Consider the following 22,898-nt stretch of genomic DNA (forward strand, 5'->3'; position numbering starts at 1 on the left):
CCACCCTTCCAAACCCAGAGCCACCCGCATCAACACCCGTTCCAACCCCCTACAAGCCCGACGCGCGTTTCGCCCCTTCACGAGGAGCTTTGTCAAGGACTGGCGCGCGCCCCCAGGATGTCGGCTTTTAAATTTGGTGTAGCAATTCCTATTGGGCAGCTGGCGTCTCAGCAGGGAATTCCCCTATGACATCATCAAAGGGCCCGGACTGCACATACTATTTTTAGTTCAGAGAAGGAGATGTGGATCTGCTACACATGCTGACACAAGGGAATTGCTACACCAAATTTAAAGGCCGACATCCTGGGGGCGCGCGCCAGTCCTTGACAAAGCTCCTCGTGAAGGGGCGAAACGCGCGTCGGGCTTGTAGGGGGGTGGAACGGGTGTTGATGCGGGGGCTCTGGGTTTGGAAGGGTGGGCTGATTTGTTTGCATGACTGATGTGCATTTTATAAGCGGGGGTGCCTCTATGTAAAAAACAGGAGGTTTGGCTGCAACATTGAGCTACCTGTACTCAATCTATGGTGGGGTGGTGGGCACAGAAAACTGCTGAATTCCAGCCTATAGCTGAAAGAGTTCTGTACTTTAACACAGCTATGACGGGGTCTGAATCCCCTACCCTGTCTCAGCAGTTAATATAGCTCATAAGGAAACGGGACTCGAGTTCTCCTTGTTTGGCAACAATTTTGCAACAATTGTTGCCGGAGTTTTTTTTTTGCAATCTCTCCTTGGCTGCCTCTATAGGGCTGTGGATTTGTGGAGATTGTTTGACACAATAGTTATTTTTTAAGCTGTAACAATTTAGTGAATTGAATGAGGCAGGTTAACTCTGAGCAGCCTTATAATACCTCATAGTTTGTACTTTAATTGAATATCACCCCAGGCGATTTTTAATGGGGATTATTCTAAGATATACTTCACCTTTTTAATTTTTACCAATAAAGGTTAAGTTTTAATGTCCTACAACACCTGATCAAGTGAATTACCTGATTATAATTTTTACCTCTTTTCTCTTTCTTTGGGGTTAACGGTGCAACAATTCTGAAGTCTAGACAGGGACCACCTGTTTGGGTGTCTCCTTGTATTTCTCCCTTTTCCTTTTTTCTGTATAATTTTACTTCAGTTGCACATTACATCAGTGTTCTCACTCCATTTCATACAACTTCAAGATAGGAGTGTAGATGGCTATAATTTGAATGTGTATAGTTAGTGAGGACGGTGCTAGCTCTCTCCATTCCTATATTAATAAGATAAGTAGGCGTTTGAGCCCAGAATACTCAACAACTGCACTGAGATACAATTGTAACTTTTACTATTGTAAGATAAACAGGTCTCTTGGGGGAACAGAGCCTTGCATCTTAAAGGACAATTTCACCTTCATTAGCAAAACTGTAATAATACATAATGTAAGAACCCAAAATCTCCAGAAATGTGTTTAAACTTTACAAAACCTGCCAAATTTTGTAAAATGACAGTGGTATTTAGGGGGTGTAGTGACAAAAATGGGTGTGGTCAAAAACATTTGTGCACTATGTGCACCATTTATTTTTGTCCCACTTTCCGAATGTTGGGAGGTATGGCGCTGGTGATTGGTAGCAAACTGTCCCTGAGTCCTGGCGTTTGTGAACCTCCAGTGTATTTAGTGAATATTACAAGTATCCCAGGAGGGCCTAGGAACCCACATTACATAGATATTTAAATATATATACTGTACAGAAATACAGACTGGGAGACTACTGGCTATTGCTGACCTGGGAACACTGTACGACTGAGCGCTTTAATATGAGGATGCTGACAGTCATGCAGATAGACAGATGGAGCAAACATTATATAGACATTATACAGGTGGCTCACCCCATCCTACCATAAAAATAAAAACAAATAAATTGTTCCATCTGTATATATACAGTGGCAGCTTTAAAGGGTAGTTGAACTTAAATTAACTTTTAGTGTGTCCTTTATTTTTTATAGTTGTTAAATTATTTTCCTGCCTTGTCTGACCCTTTCAAATGGGGGTTACTGACCCTCTAGCCAAAAACTGTTCCTCTGTGAGGCTACAATTGTATTGGTATTGTTAACATTTATTTTCTTTCCTTCAGGCCTTCAGGAAATTATCTATGATCTGATACTTTTTTGATTTGTGGAAGGTTGAATGCATTAAAATTGTTCCTGTGGTCAGAACAAGCCACTAGATGGCAGTGAATCTTGTACCCACTGAGTTCTACAGGCCTGACAATATTATGGAGCTGGAGAAAATGTTTTCCTTATAAGGTGTACCCTAACTACGAACTGAATTATTCACACATGATTTATACAACATGTATTTGGAGTTCTGTAAGACTAATATGTATAGACTTTCTGCAACTTCAGAGAAGGTCAGGCGTGGGTATAAATCAGCCACAGGTTGATTTGGGCTGGGAGAAGGTTAGGGGAGTTGTGAGTCCACTACATCACTATTGTATATAGTATAGTAAAGCTGTACAGGCCAGACGGTGCTTGTAGCTCTGGTCATAATCCCACAATTGTAAATACAGTGGTAGAGGGAAGTGGATAGAAGAAACAAGCTCATAGCATATTAAAGTGGCTAATGGTTATTTTTTTGCAAATGTTTATACAAAGCAGCAGCTGCTTTATACAGATCAACCACAGTGCCAGGCTGCTAGTTTGCATATAACAGCACAAGCTGGATATTACAGTACCAGGCTGCAAACTGCACTCACCTAAAACTTTGTACCCTTTTATTCTTTATTTATTTATTTTAGAAAAAGCAGTTAGTGGAAAAAATGTATTCTTTTTTTATAACAGGATAAAGAAAAAAAACAAAAGTAACCGACTGCAGAAAAGGCAAGCTCAAAAACTTACTTGTACTATCTGCCTTCATTTTGCCCACCCGCAATCCTTGAGGCACCATAAATGTACTCTTAAGTGTTTTGCAAGTCTCCCTGTAATAGAGTGTGAGGTAAAGGGTTAATTCTGCATTCACGCACATACAGGTATGGGATCCCTTATCCAGAAACCTCACAATTACAGGAAGCCCATCTCTCATAGACTCCATTCTAATAGAATAATTCACATTTTTGATTTCCTTTTTCTCTGTAATAATAAAACAGTACCTTGCTCCCAATTAAGATATAATTAATCCTTATTGGAGGCAAAACAATCCTGTTGGGTTTAACATTTATATTAGTTTTTAGTAGGCTTTTTTAGTAGGCTTAAAATATAAACCCAACTAAATTTTGGAAAGACTCCCAGAAACATTTTATGAAGCCTTGTAGGACAGTGATATCAGTGTAGCATAATGTTCATGGCATCTAGAAAAGCCTTTTTGTACTTCCATTTCCATTTTACACAATTATTTGTATGGTTTATAGATACATGGTGTTTAGGTGGGAAGTCGTTTCTCTGCATGCTGAACTACTTCTACAGCTGCATAACTGAGACATGAGGGGGCCCACATACCGCCAGGAATATTCATTTCTATTCCTAATACATTGCTGCATTTATCATGTTTAGAATTAGAACCAGTGTAACTAATATAACTTTTACAAACATTTAAATAAATTAAAGAATTACTTGGTTCACAAAATACCTAGATATAAGCATTCTTGAAACAGTTAAAACCAGCTCAGACCCTGCACATATGTCCCTGTCCCCACAGCAATCACCCATTTTGAAACTCCCCAGAAGCTGGTGGCAAAGTGCAGCGCTTGTATGGAGACATTCAGTAACCATGGGAGTTGACACCAACTAAAAGAAAACACAGAAGAGATAGGTCTTGATCGAGTTAAGTGTTTATATCTGCTTTTCTGGCTGTATTTACAAAGGTACTCATGGGCCAAGGTCTTGGGAACACCCACTTTGTGTGGGTGACCCTTACCTCCCAATATTTGAAAAATGAAAATAGGGACAAAAAGTTTTGGCGCGTGCAGCGCTGCAATTTTTTTGACCACGCCTACTTTTGTGGCCATGCCTCAATTACCACACCCCATCCATTTTTGTTTTCAAAAAATACTCCTTTTATATAGTTGAAATAGTGGGATCAGACACAAAATGTGCTATACCCTCATACTGTACTACCTATATATAGCTATATATAGCAATATATATACCTATATATAGCAACTCCTACATACAAATATAGAGAGAAGGCAGTCAGTTATAAGTGACTTATAACTATGTACCAGTTTTGCCCCCCCATACACAGTGCCCCCAATGGCCCAATAGACATTACCCCCATACACAGTGCCCCCATAGACAGTACCCCCCATACACATTGCCCCCATAGAAAGTGCCCCCAATTGCCCCCACAGTACCCCCCATACACAGTACCCCCCATAGACAGTACCCCCATAGAAAGTGCCCCCATAGAAGGTACCCCCCATACACAATGCCCTGATAGAAAGTGCCCCAATTTCCCCCATAGACAGTACCCCCATAGACAGTGCCCCCTATACACAGTTCCCCCCATACACAGTGCCCCCCATAGATGCTCCTTCTTCAGTGGCTCCTGCTCCTTATGCGGTGGCAACAGGCCCTTTTATAAGGTTGCACCCCGTGCGTATGTATGACGCCAATACGCACGGGGTGCAACCTTATAAAAGGGCCTGTCGCGGCCACATATATAGCAATATATATACCTATATATAGCAACTCCTACATACAAATATAGAGAGAAGGCAGTCAGTTATAACTATGTACCAGTTTTCCCCCCCATACACAGTGCCCCCAATGGCCCAATAGACAGTACCCCCATACACAGTGCCCCCATAGACAGTACCCCCCATACACAGTGCCCCCATAGAAAGTGCCCCCAATTGCCCCCACAGTACCCCCATAGACAGTACCCCCATAGAAAGTGCCCCCATAGAAAGTACCCCCCATGCACAATGCCCTGATAGAAAGTGCCCCAATTTCCACCATAGGCAGTACCCCCATAGATAGTGCCCCCCATACACCTGCTCCTTATGCGGCGGCAACAGGCCCTTTTATAAGGCTGCGCCCCGTGTGTACACGTGACGTCATTACGCACGGGGTGCAACCTTATAAAAGGACCTGACACGGCCGCATAAGGAGAGGAGCCACTGAAGAAGAAGGAGTGCCCGGCTCCAGCCAGCGCATCCCACTGTTCCGGATAGTTCAGTGAATGCCCCGCATTTCCAAAATCTATTATGGAAATGTGGGACATTCATGGAACTATCCGGGACAGGGGGATGCGCTATTAAAACTGGGACAGTCCCATGGAAAGCGGGACAGTTGGGGGGTTTATGACCTTCTGCGGCCTATATATAACCTAGGTGGCAAGCCTAGCTGTAGATACTTGCTGTGAAATCTGGCGATGATTGCATGGAGTTTTGAGCATGCACCAATCACGTAGGAAAGGTTAGTGGCTATAGGGCAGCGTCAGCTATACATTTGGTGCTGTAGACGCACAGAAACAATTAGAGCAACTAACACATGAATTTCCAGGCAGTAGGATTGCCACCCTCACTTTAATACCGGCTACAAATTAAATCCATAACCTGCATGGCTGGTTAGCAATTACTTTTGATGCATACTGCATGGCAACACATATATCAGTTCAGTCTGCAGAATGCATCTAAATGAATTGCTAATTAGCCATGCAGGTTGTGGATTCAATATGTGGCCGGTATAAAAGGGGTGAGATTGCAACCCTACCAGTGAAACACATAAAAATCTACTCTGTGTCACACTTGGTATGTGTCTGTGTGTTGGAAGGACCTGCGTGACATCGAAACCTTTCTGTTTTCCCAGATGATTCCTAATGAGCCTCAGCAATCCATTAATGAGCATCAGGCACAGCTCATTCCTGATCACTCCCTGTAGGCTCCATGTCATAAATATTGTGTCCCACCTTCTATAATATTTACCTATAAAAGCATTACGAGTGGATAGTAAAATGCTTGTGTAATACTGACAGATGAGTAATTCCAGTCTATCAGCAAATACATGTATTTCCTGTATATTGGTGTCTTGTGCCCCAGTATCTAATCTCTGGCATGTGGAACACACCATTTTGTAATATTACAGAGCAGTTAGAAAGTGTAGGATGTGCCTGATAAAGTATTGAACAACATCTGAGGCCTCTGGGCAGATTATAACGATTTCATAATAAGGGAAGAGGGAACACATTAAGCGGATTTCCCTTACTCTTCTTTACAGCAGATTCTACTATATTCTATTCTATGAGGCACCATAAAAGGGAACTGGGTGATTTTAATATCTTTTAAAGGGGCTAAGTGCACCATTTGCAAACTGATAATGCAGCCAATTAGTGCTCCACGAGGTGGGAATGTAATTGCACTCTCCCTTAATTTGTTTCTGTACCAAAGCTTGTCAGGCAATGGTTCCCCGGGAAACATTTGTATGGGGTTTTTTAGGTTATTAAATATTAATTGCAATGGCCATGTTATTTATCTGTTTAGCAGCATTTCATGTGTCCACAGATTAGTCTCTCCTTGAAGCTCTGTATACCTGCGCTCAGCACACTATGTCAGTCCCACCACCGCTTGCAAATCTTGCACACTGCATTTATTTACGCAGGCCCTCCCTGGATCTATCGCCACCCTTGAAGGTTCCCACAGTGGCCTTCATCAGGTTCCATGGTAAACTTGCACCTAAAGAATGAGGAGCAGACTTCATTTTGACGCTAAGCACTGGAAATGTTAATAAGCAGTGCAACTGAGTACAATGTGTGGCAAAGTGCACTGTGCAACTGTACATATCTGCGCACATAGAGCATAATGGCATCAGCCACAGTATCAACTGCACTGGAATTGTGGGGTAAAAAAACTGCATTGTGGGTAAAAAACATTGTGACTTGTGCCGGAAATAACAATTGACACACTGCAGATGTGGTCATAAATTACCCCTATAGGACACTGGTAGTATTAGCTTATGTGTCAGAATATGGAAGAACGTTGTCATGTGCATTTTTCTAATATATCTAGCTGCTAATATTTGGAGAATACATATTTTTGCACCTTGGGAGAAAAGTAATTTTTGTTGCAAAAAACCTTTCCTTCCTGACAATGGAGTAATGTAAAACCACAACAGAGCTTATGTAATAGCTCCCAAGTATGTGTATAAAACCCCACATACATCATCTGAAAGGGCACATCTAACCAACAAATGCTTTGTATGCTGTGTTTAATATTTATAGTGTAATTCTTGTAATATACATTTTTGCAGAAGGAAGAGGAAAGAGTGAAAAACATCCCATACAAAGACAAAATACTGGGCAGTATCTGAGATCCAAGGCAGTGTGATCCTAGCTCGGACAGCTGACTCCTGAACATTCACAGCTGTGAGCTGGACTGGGCACTGTGTGTGGCTCCTGGGTGTTTTTGTTGCAAAAAACCTTTCCTTCCTGACAATGGAGTAATGTAAAACCACAACAGAGCTTATGTAATAGCTCCCAAGTATGTGTATAAAACCCTACATACATCATCTGAAAGGGCACATCTAACCAACAAATGCTTTGTATTTGTATGCTGTGTTTAATATTTATAGTGTAATTCTTGTGATATACATTTTTGCAGAAGGAAGAGAAAAGAGTGAAAAACATCCCATACAAAGACAAGATACTGGGCAGTATCTGAGATCCAAGGCAGTGTGATCATAGCACAGACAGCTGACTTCTGAACATTCACAGCTGTGAGCTGGACTGGGCACTGTGTGTGGCTCCTGGGTGTTTGGCCTGCTCCTACCTCGGATAGCATCTATATGTCCAACTGCAGGCCAAGCCTTGTGCTTTGTCTGGGCAAGTTCTCTCAGGCCAGCTCCAGGCTTCTCTTCGATCTAGGCCTGCTTGTTTGACAGCTAAAAGTCTGCAGGATTTTGAATGAGGGTACCAAGAAAGACACCCTGAAGGCCCAGCAGATGGCCTTGTGGCTAGTTAGTCTACACTGGAGCCTCAATGTATATGAAATCATATAAGAAGAAGAAAGGGGAGACTGAGTTCAATAAAGTTCCAAAGAGAAAAAAGCCTGAATGCACCTGAATAACCAGTACTTCCGAAGAAAAAGCAGAAGACTGATGCCCTCCAAGAAAAAATATTAAGGAGCTGGTGCCAAAGGGCCTCTCCTAAAACAGAAAATTGAACCTTCATAACCAGGACAAGTTTAAATAAAGGGGCCAAAGGGATAAGTACTACCTGAAAATGTAGAAACGTTCTTCAGATACGGTAACCCTTTGGGGAGTGTCCCAAAGCTACAGTCATTTCCCAGAGGCTATTATCCCACCGCTACTATAGGCACAATCTCTCCCTACTATACCTGCTATCCCACAGCCCCAGTCCCTTCCCAGAGGCTATTATCCCCCCCCCTGTTACTATAGGCACCATCTCTCCCTACTATACCTGCTATCCCACAGCCCCAGTCCCTTCCCAGAGGCTATTATCCCCCCACTGCTACTATAGGCACCATCTCTCCCTACTATACCTGCTATCCCACAGCCCCAGTCCCTTCCCAGAGGCCATTATCCCACTGCTACTATAGGCACCATCTCTCCCTACTATACCTGCTATCCCACAGCCACAGTCCCTTACCAGAGGCTATTATCCCACTGCTACTATAGGCACCATCTCTCCCTACTATACCTGCGATCCCACAGCCCCAGTCCCTTCCCAGAGGCTATTATCCCACTGCTACTATAGGCACCATCTCTCCCTACTATACCTGCTATCCCACAGCCACAGTCCCTTCCCAGAGGCTATTATCCCCCCACTGCTACTATAGGCACCATCTCTCCCTACTATATCTGCTATCCCACAGCCCCAGTCCCTTCCCAGAGGCTATTATCCCACTGCTACTATAGGCACAATCTCTCCCTACTATACCTGCTATCCCACAGCCACAGTCCCTTACCAGAGGCTATTATCCCACTGCTACTATAGGCAGCATCTCTCCCTACTATACCTGCTATCCCACAGCCACAGTCCCTTCCCAGAGGCTATTATCCCACTGCTGCTATAGGCACCATCTCTCCCTACTATACCTGCTATCCCACAGCCACAGTCCCTTCCCAGGGTGGCAACATACAGTCAGGTATATAATGGTTCAAATTAAGGAATATGGAAGGATTCCTAGCAGTATCTCTTGGTTGTTGCCACTTAGTACAAATAACCAATGGTTCATTAATTGGCCCCACAGTATTATATTGTGTAACAATGGTCTATTATTTTATTATATTCATCAACTATATCAAGCCTGCGGCCCTCCAGCTGTTGATCAATTGTAGGATCAAAGGTTCTACTTTCCTTTAAAACATCAGTTTTTACTACTGGAAATTGTGGCCTCAGACTTCCTTCAATGCTTAGGACAGCTTCTAGACAGAGCCAGCCTTAGGCCAATTAATCTCTAGCCCAATGCCCAACAATGATTGCTCAATAATGCTGATATGTGTTTTGGGACATTAAACACAAAGGTTAGCACTGCATTCATACTGCTACCCCCAGAGTATGCACGTCTTGAGGGGCCAATAATCACTGTTACACACTGTATATAGTATGCTTGGTATGTCAGTGCCCATTGCTTGGGGGCCACATTGTGCCATGAAATGTTGGGGCCAATGGAACAAGAGAAAGGGAGGTGAAAAGGCAGGTTTACAACATCAGTCACAGAGCGAGATGCAGGGACTATTTGCCCACCCAGCCCTGGAACCCAATGCCAGCTGACAATACCTCATGTAGAGGGAACCGCCAAAATGGTCCCAATTCAGCCCCACAGTTTTTAAGACTGGCCCTGCCTCAAGACATAATAAATAAATAGGGGTATATATCCATCATACACATAAGGGATAGTTAAAATTGTATAGAACCAACAGGGCAGGAGAGAGAACCTTGATGACACAAAGGGAAAGTGCTTTTAGCAGTATGAGAACACTAAATACATTTAGCATGTAAGACACAGACTGTCAAGCACTATGATAACCAGATTTTAAACCATTTCATATGAAAATTTTCTATATGCTTTTGTGTAAATACCTTTGCAATGAACATGTATCATTATGTTGTTACAGTTTTATTCCACTGATACCTAGGAAAATGAGCATGTCCCACCATAAACCAGCATGTTTCTGTTTATACAATATATATATTCTTGCTGAAACTCCAGAGGGGGTTTATTCTATTACAGGCTGTGCTCGGAGTCTTGGCAAGCCCTAGTGCACAAATTAACTGCAGTAATATGTGAATTCACTAGAGAACACGCCTTTCCAGTTCACTCCCCCTTCCTGCTCTCTCCATAAAGCTCTGTTCATTGCAAGATTTGTTTTACAGTTCTGCCAGTGTGCGACTGCTGAAGTTTTCCCTTTAGCTTAGTCTTGAACCCATCATGGTCGTGTATCATAAACAGTTTGAAAATGCTGGCCAGTCAACAGGACTCCAGATCTGGAGAATTGAGAACATGGACCTGGTACCAGTCCCAAAGACCTTGTATGGAAACTTCTATGTGGGAGATGCCTACTTGGTGCTGAACACCATAGCGAAGAACAACAGCAAGTATTATGATCTGCACTACTGGCTGGGTAAGTGTACTTTGCCTACTTTTATGGGACAACACAGTGCTAGGATTGTACCCTTTAATTCTCCTACTCCCCAGGCTTTGGTGCCGTGCCTCTCTGAGCAGCAGCGCTGACATGCAGCACACTGAGTTGTTGTGATAACTTGTTTGTTAGAAAACATGTGAGAACTGGCAAGTCAGCTCTCAAGAGGATTACAGGGCACAAAGCAACACAGAGCACAGGTATTTAATATAACCTGAACGCAATTCCCAGTATCTGTTCTCTCTGTATTCTAGTAATTATCTAAATAAGTGAACCCATTAGGCATAATATATATATATGGATATGATGCAGTGAGAGATGTCAGAGGATGCTGGGTGCAGCTCATCAACAGACAGAGGATAGCAGGTTGCAGAGCTACAATTATATGTCATAGAAGAATACTATGCAATATCTAAACATATTATCTAAACATAGCGTTGTTATAAACTTATTTTCATAGAATACTATTAGCCATTGAGCATGGTTAACTAGAGCATTGTTAGTTTGCTCTGGCACAGCCTTGTAAAATTTATATTTCAAAGCAATAAAACTCAAAATTAATTTTTAATGGGTCAGAATCATAAGATGAGGAAGAAATTTTGCAGAAATAACAGCATTAAAGACCATGTTGAAGGGATTTAAAATGTTTTAAAGCATTAAAATAAATATGGGATTTAATGGTGTGATTCTCTTTACGCCTGATTTTATACCATCCACTGCCATTTCTGAAATTAGCAGGCGGATTCCATTTGGGATGTTTATAAAGCTGTGCCTTTGGGTTGACTTTAGAAATGTACCCTCAGACTTGTGCAACTCATGAAAATCAGTGAGTTTTTCGAGTCAGTATACACCAGCTTTGCACACAGTCCAGCAGCAATTTCAGCCCTATTGTTCCATGCACATTTGCTACAGGTGGTTGGACAACACTTCTCTATTTAAGAAGTGACGCAGATTCTCAGCTGGATTAAGATCAGGGCTGTGTCTGGGCTGTTGGCATGATGCTACCACCATATTACGTCACTGTAGCTCTAGTGGTTTTTGTGGTGTAAGCAGAGTTAGATTCAGAATCTTTCCTCACTTTGTAAATGGGCCACTCTCATGCTTAGAGGGAAACTCCTTTCACATTGTTCCTTTTTGAGCAATGGCTTATTTTGTAACACCCTTTCATAAAGGGCAGTGTTATGTAGAGTTCTTGATATGGTCAGGGGTATTTCTGGGGACCAGTGCTGACTCCCCTCATTCTGCGCTTTTGTTTTCAGCGTCGGAGAGAGTCAAGGTGGGGTGGAATCAGTCATGCAAAGAGCATGGAATTCTTAAAGTTATCACAGGTGGCTTTTTGCTGCCCCTGGTAACTGTCTACCCACTGCCACCTGAGGCAAGGATCTCACCCTTGGGTGATAATAATAGTACTGTGGCCCAGAGATTGAGCTTACATGAACAACCTGTAGCAAATTTAGATAATGGGTTTCTAAATAATGGATCTTGTATTATAATAAGTGAAGCAAAGGAGCTGCCTAACATTTGGCACCCCCCAGTGACTGAACCTTTCCTTCACCTTTAAAGACATATATCATTTATTTCAAGCCATTTCCAACCTGCCACAATAAAGGGGGTACAGATGAAACAAACTACATTTGGGGTCACACTGCTGACATATAACACAGCATTCATTCCAATTCAAGAGAGATGTGAGAATGATCTCTTTCTCTATTAGTAATGCTTTCTGACTTCGACATGGTAATAGAACCAGTTCTTGGATCAACACTAAATTATATATATGTTCTAATAAATACTAAAAGACTGGCTTATAAACAAGATGGTTCCCAGATAAATCAATGGAATGTGCTTAAGTTCTTTAACTTCCTGGTGAGCTTTTAATTATTTTTCAAAAATCTTTTATCAGTTCTATCCATTCCGCCAAACTCAATTTTCAGTCATTAATACATTATCCCAAACTGTATATAAATTGTTTGCTCAAATAATTCCTCCTTACTTGTCTTTTAGTTGCTCAATTTATATAATGATTGCAATGGAGGTCATTCACTAAGGACCATGGTGCAGACACATTTGCAATCATTAGCAAGTGATTCCAATATTTGGGTAGTACAATGAAACGTCAATGGAGGGTGCCATTCCTAAGGAAAAAGGCCATTCAAGCCAAAAGTGGGAGCTGACTGTAGAGCAGGTTTATGCATTTCTGTCCCTACTAATGGTGAACGTCTTCTATCACTGCCGCTCCGCCATCGCTCATGGTGAGATGCCTGCAACCATGCTGCATCTGTGCATCAGGACACATGATGGGGGCGGGGCTGCACAATAGAAACCACTGTTTGGAGCAGCTGTATTGACACTGCATAGTGATGTCTTTAATTGTGATTATACACCGGATCTGTGGAGGAAGTACTTGTACCAGTGTTATCTTACTTGAATGCATGGTTTGTTCAAATGTTAATGCTTGGAAAAACCAAGCAGGTATTGGTCATTTTGCCCCATAAAGGCTTGTGAATGAATTTATATTCCCAATCATGGCTGTTCCCTCCATCATCAACAGAAACAAATACAGCTCCTTAGTAGAGAACGAACCAGAATGTTGAGGTAAACACTTATAAGAGAATTAAATGAATATTAAGCAATATATCATTTATACTGTCCTTTGCTTGGCATGCAGCTACAAAGTAACATACGGTAGTAAGTTAGGTTGAAAAAAGACATACGTCCATCACGTTCAACCATAATGACTATATATAACCTGCCTAACTACTAGTTGATTCAGAGGAAGGCAAAAAACTCTATCTGAAGCCTCTCTAATTTGCCACAGAGGGGAAAAAATTCCTTATCTCCCATAACCCTGTATTTCTTCACTTGCTAAAAAGCCATCCAACTCCTTTTTAAATCTATATAATGTATCAGCCAGTATGACTGATTCGGGGAGAGAATTCAACAACTTCACAGTAAAAAATCCTTTCCGAATATTTAAACGGAACATCCTATCTTCTAAACGGAGTGGGTGCCCTCGTGTCCGTTGGAAGGACCTACTGGTAAATAAAACATTAGAAAGGTTATTATATGCTCCCCTTATATATTTATACATAGTTATCATGTCACCTCTTAAGCGCCTCTTCTCCAGTGTAAACAGACCCAACTTGGCCAGTCTTTCTTCAAAACTGAGACTTTCCATACCCTTTACCAGCTTAGTTGCCCTTCTCTGGACCCTCTCTAACTCAATAATGTCCCGTTTGAGCACTGGAGACCAAAACTGAACAGCATATTCTAGATGGGGCCTTACCAGCGCTCTGTAAAGGGGAAGAATAACCCCCTCCTCCTGTGAATCTATACCCCTTTTAATACAGCTCAAAGAGTGCAATAATAGGCCAATAATAGACCGATCACAGTGTCTGCTTCCCTTAGAATAAAAGTTCCCCAAGGTGTGTACTGCAGGGATCTTGCTGATCACTGAAACACTGTTATATAATAATATCTTGTGTGTATGTGACAGGGATTTTTGTTTGGGAAATAAAAGCTGCGTGCAGTCACCACACCTTCAGCACAAACACATCTGTGAGCTTTTTTGTGGGATGTGGCAAGGAGAAGAGGCCTTTGTGGAAAAACTGCCAGGCTTGTGCACAAATGTACACAGACGGGTTATACTTGGACTGAGCGACCTTTTGCAGCTTGTGCACGCCTATTCTTCTAACAGAGAGATCCTGTATATTCCGAAGCAGACAAGGAATAGTTAATGGTGACCAGACACAAACCATGGCTAAAGCTTCTATTTAACAGAACAGATATTTGTGTAGGTTGAAAATTGTCCAGTAGTAAAGCCTCTGCTTTATTTCTGGTTGGAACTTGTCCAGTACTAAAGCCTCTGCTTTATTTTCATAGCATGTTAAACCTGAGGCTGCATTAAAGGTACAGTAACACTATAAAATGAAAGTGTGTGTTTGCTTATATAAATAAGCTGCTGTGTAGCTATGGGCGCAGCTGTTTAAATTGAAATAGGACTAAACGGCACAGGTTACATAGCAGATAATAGATAAGCTTGGTAAAACACCATTTACAGAGTTTATCTGTTATCTGCTATGGAACCTGTGCCTTTTCTTTTTTCTTCCAGCTTGAATGGCTGCCCCCATGGCTACACATCAGGGTATTGTTATAAACTTTAATTTTTTGGTATTACTGTTCCTTTGAAGAGGAATCAAGGAGCAAATCAACCCCTCAATTTTAATTTTTCCGGGGGACCAGAAAAAAAATCCTAAAATCTGGGAAAACCTTTCTGTAAAAATGATATAAACTACAAAAAAATAACTTAAAATGAAGGAAAAGTAAAATTATGCGAGAAAAATACAGTCTGGGAAATGCTTCCACTGAAATGCATTAGAACATGAAACAGAAAATTAGAGAAAACTTAAAACAGGGGTAAGTAAAACTGATTTGAAGATTGGTCCAGAATATCACATCCTATTACAGTCAACCGTTTCTAAGGCTGAGAAAATAGTTGGCATTTAATGTTTTGGAAAGCTGATGGAAATTTTCCAACTTTCTGCTAATCTGTTATATTGCAAGCCCTAATGAGCAGGGCCCTCTTACTTGCTATTTTTAGTGAATATTTGTATGTAATCTGAATGTGCCGTATATACACCCTTCTACTGCCCAGTGCTGCTGGGGATGTTGGCGCTTTATAAATGCTTGCTATTGATAATGTTACATGCCTTTTTAAAGGCAGTTCACCTTATAACTAACCTTTATCACTTTTTGTAACCAATCAGCAGGAAACATTTACCCCTCACGTATTTCAAAGCAAATATCTCATTGGCTGCTATGGGATCGGAGTACACCCCTATTTTAGTTGGGGGTTGATAATTACATGTGTTGTTATAGGTAACTGCACCTGGGCAAACTTTATTCCTTTTATTACATACAGGAGTTTGTTTTTCTTTACTGTACTGCGCATGTTCCCAGACTGAATCAGTGCAAAGGATATCTAGGAGCAAATAAAAAGACGGCAGTGATGGCAGTACTGTGGGTCAGTTAGTTTTTCAAAGAGGTTAGCCTGGCATAAAAGGGTCAGCGAATTGTTTTACTTTTGTTCTCCTTTAAACTACTATCTGAATGTTAGGCTATATTAACCTTGCAAGACAACAGTTACAGGTATCTGACCCGTTATCCAGAATGCTCGGGACCTGTAGTTTTCCGGATAAGGGGTCTTTCCGTAATTCAGATCTCCTATCTTAAGTCAACTAAAAAAATTATTTGAACAGTACAAGGTACAGTTTTATTATTACAGAGAAAATGGAAACCATTTTTAAAATTGTGAATTATTTGAATACAATGGAGTCTAAGGGAGATGGTCTTTCTGTAATTCGGAACTTTCTGGATAATGGGTTTCCAGACATGAGGTCCGGTACCTGTACTAAGTAAGAAGTGGACCAGGAAGAGTAAAGAGCAAAATAAGAAGAGCAATAAGAAAAAAAACCAATAAAAATTAACTTAGGGGTAGGCATGTGTCTAGGGCACAAATGGTGGTGGATGGGTTGTACCTCTTCTGTCTGCCTACCCCTTCTTCAGGCCCTCATCCCCCCACCGGCCACTCATCAGTTGCGTCATCATCACGCTTGCACGTACACTTGTTCACTTGCTATTAGGGGCGGTAAGGTGGGGTGAGGTGGCCGGCTGGGCCCGGCACTGATTTACCTTAGCAACACCAGATTATACTCATATGATACTTCAGTGATATTACAGTCCAAGACATGTGGGACTCTCTCAATGACAGCCATCACTTCCAACTATATTACTTTGATCCCTGTAAATAGTCCAGAGTCCAGAGACATTTTCTAAGAAAAACGGAGTTCCTCTGCTGCACTAGTAGAATGTGTTGCAGATAAGGGTTTCGAAAGAAGGTTCACTATGGCTAAAGAGAAAGGTAATGGAAGTGAAGTCGAGAACTGAGGGTAGGATGTAGTAAATAAACAAAAGGACCAGAATAAAGGGAGGCAAGGGAATAGGAGAAAATAGAAAAATGTTGCACTTTGCGTCTGGAAAAGTCAGTGTTACCTATTGCCCATAAACACAAATAGCATTTTCTTCATTGATGAATATCAATTGTCAGAGAAATGCCCCGTGCCACCCAAACGCCACCTGTGACAAGTGGTGGGGGAATAAAGAAGATTCGCTACCAGCTTTCTGCAACATAATTTTATAGTTCACATGAGGACTTTCCTGTACAACGCCTCTCCTAGAGGAGTCTGTGAATATTATCTATGGCAGTGCTGTCCAACTGGCGGCCCTTGGGCCCCACTTGTCTGTCTACTTTGATGGCCTAACTTTGTGTAAGATTTAAATGGTATCAGTACTGAGATTAACTGGCCCCCTGCATGGTTCACACCTAAGGCTCAGACAGTAATTACCCACATTGTTCATCTGTTCACACAGTGCCAGCATTGTGTCATTGTATGTACTGCCTTCCCTATGCTGCCTGTGTGTATGGTACACACAGGCATCATAGGGCAGAAAGAGGCAGAGTTGGGCAGACAGAGTATGGTGCACACACAGGCAGGGTTGGGCAGACAGAGTATGGTGCACACACAGGCAGTATAGTACTTCCTGTGTGTGCGATACTCTGTCTGCCCTATGCTGCCTGTGGGAGGTGAAACTGGCAGGGATTTGTTCTGGGAGTTTGTTAGCAGTTGGAAATAGCCATTAAATGGTCCCTAAGGTGTGTAATTATGTGCTGGGGGTTGCTGTGCTACCCACAGGGAGGAGAAAGCATATTGATTTAAGGGTGTGTCTTAATATGACATATTATAATTCTTTCACATATGAATAATGGTTTGATATCCCCCAGTGAGCACCAAGCATTTGGGATTTTGCTGCGCTACCAAAATTAATGTGGGTATAGTCTTAAAAGCTTGTGTGGGTGTGGACTGAAGTGGGTGCGGTTTAAAAAGGGGAGTGCCTTCCATTAGCAGCCCTCCACTATGTATGCTAGAGAAATTCCGTCCCTCGGCACTATAGAAGTTGGACAGAATCACTTATCTATGGTGTCTATTTCTGTGAATGGTAAATGCTATGCTAAGTTCTTTCTCTATGAAACTGAAAATGTATGTGCTGAGCAATTATCATTAACTACAATGGAAAGCACTGGACATTGATTTCTCCAATTAAATGATGGTGATGGAAAATTGCAGTCAAGATCAGTTTCTGAACTTGAATTGCTGCAGAAATGATTTCTACTCGTGCAACAGCAACTCACAATAGGGCGTGCCATTCATTTCTAACCCAAATGAATGTGTTGTGTAACAGTAGCATTTACAATTCTCTCCTTTGTATAAATGATTGCTGATTGCAATAAATTAGCACTATGGATTTGCCCTAAAGCAAGTAAAACAGGTGATAGGTTTTCACATGTCCACATGACACCAGGGTTTCATATCGGAAGAAAATAAAAGTACAGGTATGGGACCCATTATCCAGAATGCTCGGGACCTTGGGCTTTCTGGATAAGGGGTGTTTCCGTAATTCGGATCTCCTACCTAAAGTCTGCTAAAATTATTATTTAAACAGTAATAAAACCCTATAGGATTTTTTTGCCTCCAATAAGGATTAATTATATCTTAGTTGGGATCAAGTACAAGTTACTGTTTTATTATTACAGAGAAAAAGGGAATCATTTTTAAAAATGTGAATTATTTGATTAAAATGGAGTCTAAGGGAGATGGCTTTTCTGTAATTCAGAACTTTCTGGATAATGAGTTTCCGGATAAGGGGTCCGATACCTGTACAATACTACTCCTATTCAATGCTTTCAATTCATTATAACCATGGCATATTGTAATCCTGGGTGTCAAATGGGTTTCCTTGCTTTGTTTCTTCAGGCATCACAACAGGTCAGTCCGGTTCTACATTTAATGATTTGTTTATAATGGGCAGCATGTAAGTTAGGTATCAGATACCGGACATTATTATAGCACTGTATTTTTATCAAGTGTTCCTGGCCTCAGTTCTAACTACAGTTTTTCATTCAAGTTATTTTTGGAACCAGTATGCAAATGCTTCATGCCCCATTTATTATTATGAAAAGTGAATCAAAAGTCTGGAACCTCAGAAGCTCATTTACAAAAGATGGATTGTGGCAAATGCCAGATGGGCTGCTGTGAGATGGGCCTTGGTGTATTTGAAATGCCAGGGCCTATAGTGAATCACAGTCCAGGCCTGGATTTATGCATTAGTTTTCATTTGTACATTCCTATAAATATATATTTTCTGGATGTTATGTTTGTTGAACTACTAGTTTCCAAGAATTTTTTGCAGGTTGGCTTTGAGTACAAGTGATAGTCTATGGATACATACAAACATATTGCTTGTTTATTATAGCAGAAATCAATAAAATAGAAATTGAAATCAACATCCTGCCACAAATGCAATGCTCTTAAAAGCTGGAGTTTCCTTGTGAATAATCATTATACAGTAATATGTGTGACTACTCTTTTGCCATTGTATATATTTATTGTTATTATGTGCATAAAGATATTTTTTCTACCCGACAGAATAGAATCAGATTATGATAAACTCTCCGAATTCTTATTTTGTATTGTAGGAAAGGAGTGCTCTCAAGATGAAAGTACGGCTGCTGCCATATACACGGTGCAGCTGGATGAATTCCTGGGAGGGAAACCTGTGCAATACAGAGAGATTCAAGGACACGAGTCAAGTGCATTTGTGGGCTACTTTAAAGGTGGAATAAAGTACAAGGTAATTTGAGGATTGATGCTAAGAATGAAGTCACAGAACATTAAAAACTAAATATATCTAAATGAATCAATATATCTCATGCACAGCTCAAACTTTTAGCTTGCACAAATGGTTTATATCTCCTGTACAGATACTAGGGGGCTGATTTACTAATCCACGAATCCGGATCCCGAATGGGAAAATGTCGGATTGGAAACGAACATTTTGCGACTTTTTCTCGATTTTTTCGTCACCGTCGCGACTTTTTCGTAGCCGTTATGACTTGCGCAAATTGTCGCGACTTTTTCATAGCCATTATGACTTTCGTGAATTGTCGCGACTTTTGCATAAACATTATGACTTTCGCGAATTGTCGCAACTTTTGCATAGGCATTATGACTTTCGTGAATTGTCGCGACTTTTGCATAACCATTATGACTTTCTCGAATTGTCGCAACTTTTTCATAGCCATTATGACTTTCGTGAATTGTCGCGACTTTTGCATAGCCATTACGACTTTCGCAAATTGTAGCGACTTTTTCGTATTGAGTGATCGAAAAATTGGCGCCAATTAGCGAAAAAGTTGCAAAATACCAATCATTACGAAAAAAACGCATTTGGGCGCTTTTCGGAAGTTCGTGGATTAGTAAATGTGCCCTAGGTGTAGCATTTATTTATGCATAGGGTGCAATGTGCAAAAACAGGCACTTTGCCCCTCGAGTTGCACCCAGAGGTGGAACTATTCGCACTCCTAGAAAGGAAGCCAAAGAGTTATTTTGCACTTTGAAGCTTTAGCACTGCCTGCATACAGTGGCACGCCATTGAGTGCACAAGGTTGTTCTCCGAACCCCTAGTTTGGGAGGGAGCCATTCATGACCATGTTTGGTCCAACCAACTAATTAATTCCTACATAAACCAATCTATTTAAAGTGCAGTGTGGGCAGTAATTGGGCAGCACAAGGTTGTTCCCTGAACCCTTAGTTTGGGTGTCATTCACACCGTTTATGGTTCAAGCAATTCATTGCTTCCTATATAAGCCAATCAATATAAAGTCTTCAGCTACTCTGACATCTGAAAACTCTTTCTCTTAAGTTCTCCTTTGACATATGGTCATTTCTACAGAAATGGCAGCCAATTTCTGCTAAAACAGAAGTGTGTTCTGAATACTTTTAAAATGCTTAGTTTTAGCTTTATTTATGAAGCATTGAGACATGTAAGGGGTTAACCCAGCTATAGTAACATAGTAACATAGTAAGTTGGGTTGAAAAAAGACATACGTCCATCAAGTTCAACCATAATGCCTATACCTAACCTGCCTAACTACAAGTTGATCCAGAGGAAGGCAAAAAACCCCATCTGAAACCTCTCTAATTTGCCTCAGAGGGGAAAAAATTCCTTCCTGACTCCAAGATGGCAATCGGACCAGTCCCTGGATCAACTTGTACTAAGAGCTATCTCCCATAACCCTGTATTCCCTCACTTGCTAAGAATCCATCCAGCCCCTTCTTAAAGCTATATAATGTATCAGCCAGCACGACTGATTCGGGGAGGGAATTCCACAACTTCACAGCTCTCACTGTAAAAAATCCTTTCCGAATATTTAAACGGAACCTCCCTTCTTCTAAACGGAGTGGGTGCCCTCGTGTAGTAGGAAGGACCTACTGGTAAATAAAACATTAGAGAGGTTATTATATGATCCCCTTATATATTTATACATAGTTATCATGTCACCTCTTAAGCGCCTCTTTGTACTTTTGTTTGTTTTCGTTTCCTCTTTCAAATAGTCTCACTCACTGGGGTGTTATTTTTGGCTTCAAGTCCTTTGACCTTTTTATTTTAAGTAGTAGAGACCCCACTAATAGTTTTTTTGTAGAGTCATTTATTATGTGCAGGACAGGGTGCTAACTGCAAAAAACAGGCACCGTCTGCCATGTGTTAGCCACTTTGTGCCCAGACCTGCATATAGAAAAATTGGTCTCAGCATCCCCCCTGATAAATACAGCACTGCAGGGCAGCACTGTATTCACTGATGGGGTGGACATCTCCAACCCTACCCCTACCCTAATTCATGTGTCATTCAAATACTTAGGTAGCGCTGGCAGTAAGGATAGGTTTCTGTTGCTCCCTCCATGACACTGATGCACTGTGACTGAGCACTAAGGGGCTCCCATTTGTGCCCCATAGTCATTTTGCACTTCTATCTGGGCTGTCTGTAAATAACCACTATAGTTTGGGCTATAGTTTACAATGGCAATTGCACCAATATTTGCTAAACAAGAGTGCAACAACAATGCATTTGCTTCATGGGGTAGTTAACATTCCAAACCATTTTTTTTTTAGTTCAGTTGTTTTAAATAGTGCACCAAAAATACTTTTTTGCTGTTTATATTTTTATTATTGACCATTTCTGAAATGATGAAATTAAGATTTAAGTTTAAAGTGTCATTTTCTACATTCTTATGTTTCCTGTCCCGACTGAGTATGCTCACATCAACTGATACATTAGCCTTTGAAAAAGATGTGCTGTATTGGGCAGATGGAGTTGTTTAAATGCCCTGTATCTACAGCTAAGGATGGTGTCTAGTGATGAGTGAAAATGTCGCGCGTCAAAAAAAAATTGTTGCCCGCGGCTATTCTTTCGTTGCCCACGGCTATTATTTTGTCGCCCACGGTATTATTTTGACGCGGGCAACAATTTTTGGACGTGCAGCAAATTTTTCCGTTGCAAATTTTTCATCCATTTTGCGAAACAATCCGCCAATGGCGAAACACGGAAATTCGCCGCAAATCCATGCCTGCCGAAACATTTCGCCCATCACTAATGGTGTCTCTTCAGAATGCTAAATCTATTAGATACTAATTAGATACTAATGGTGAGTGTTATTTTCCCCCTAAGGCTGGTGGAGTTGCATCTGGATTCCAACATGTTGTTACTAATGAACTTGGTGCCCAACGACTTCTTCATATTAAAGGAAGGAGAGTTGTCAGAGCTACAGAAGTGCCGCTTAGTTGGTCCAACTTCAACAGCGGCGACTGCTTTATCGTCGACCTTGGAGCTGTAAGTAGTGTAACCATCACCCTCTGTTACATTTTACAGTAGATCTTAATGGCACTGTACTTAGCTGTATTTCTATTGTGTTGCTGGTTATTGCTCATCTGTTGGCCTAACAATATGACAAAAGGGTCATATTATTACTAATATTATTTGGAAGTCTTGCAGTTTATACAATATGGCCTCCATAAGTGTTTTAGGCAATAGTTGTCACTTTTATACATTTTGCAATTGAATTTTACTCCTGTAAGCAAGAGATTAACTGATGGAATTAGACAGAATGGAAATGAAAATAGGCTCATGTCCCACAATCAGCACCAGAATAATATGATTAGATATACGCTTATATGAAATAAAAGCTGCAAAGATTACTGCATGTGTAGTTACCTATAAAAGCCAATCAACAGGTAACATTTACTGTTTAAAAAGCAAACATTGTATTGTTGCTATGGGTAACTAAAGGCTGGCAACCTTTTTGCCTTTTATTACATATGTGGAAAATCCCCCCTACACTTAAAAAATCTTAAACTTTACACCTTTTTATCACTTATCCTTAC

At 41.1% G+C, this 22,898-nt stretch overlaps 1 protein-coding gene across 1 annotated transcript in view; it reads left to right on the forward strand.

Moving 5' to 3' along the window:
* Positions 1-10,267: 10,267 nt before the first annotated feature.
* The window catches only part of scin (scinderin), a 63,282-nt gene continuing 50,651 nt past the window's right edge, over positions 10,268-22,898 (forward strand). The window contains exons 1-3 of the mRNA XM_002939013.5: positions 10,268-10,544; positions 19,156-19,310; positions 22,186-22,347. Coding sequence (XP_002939059.1) covers positions 10,352-10,544; positions 19,156-19,310; positions 22,186-22,347 — 510 coding nt within the window. The 5' untranslated portion in view covers positions 10,268-10,351. The remainder of the gene's footprint in view (positions 10,545-19,155; positions 19,311-22,185; positions 22,348-22,898) is intronic.

Source organism: Xenopus tropicalis, chromosome 6 (assembly GCF_000004195.4).
Source record: "Xenopus tropicalis strain Nigerian chromosome 6, UCB_Xtro_10.0, whole genome shotgun sequence".
Classification (NCBI taxonomy): Eukaryota; Metazoa; Chordata; class Amphibia; order Anura; family Pipidae; genus Xenopus; species Xenopus tropicalis.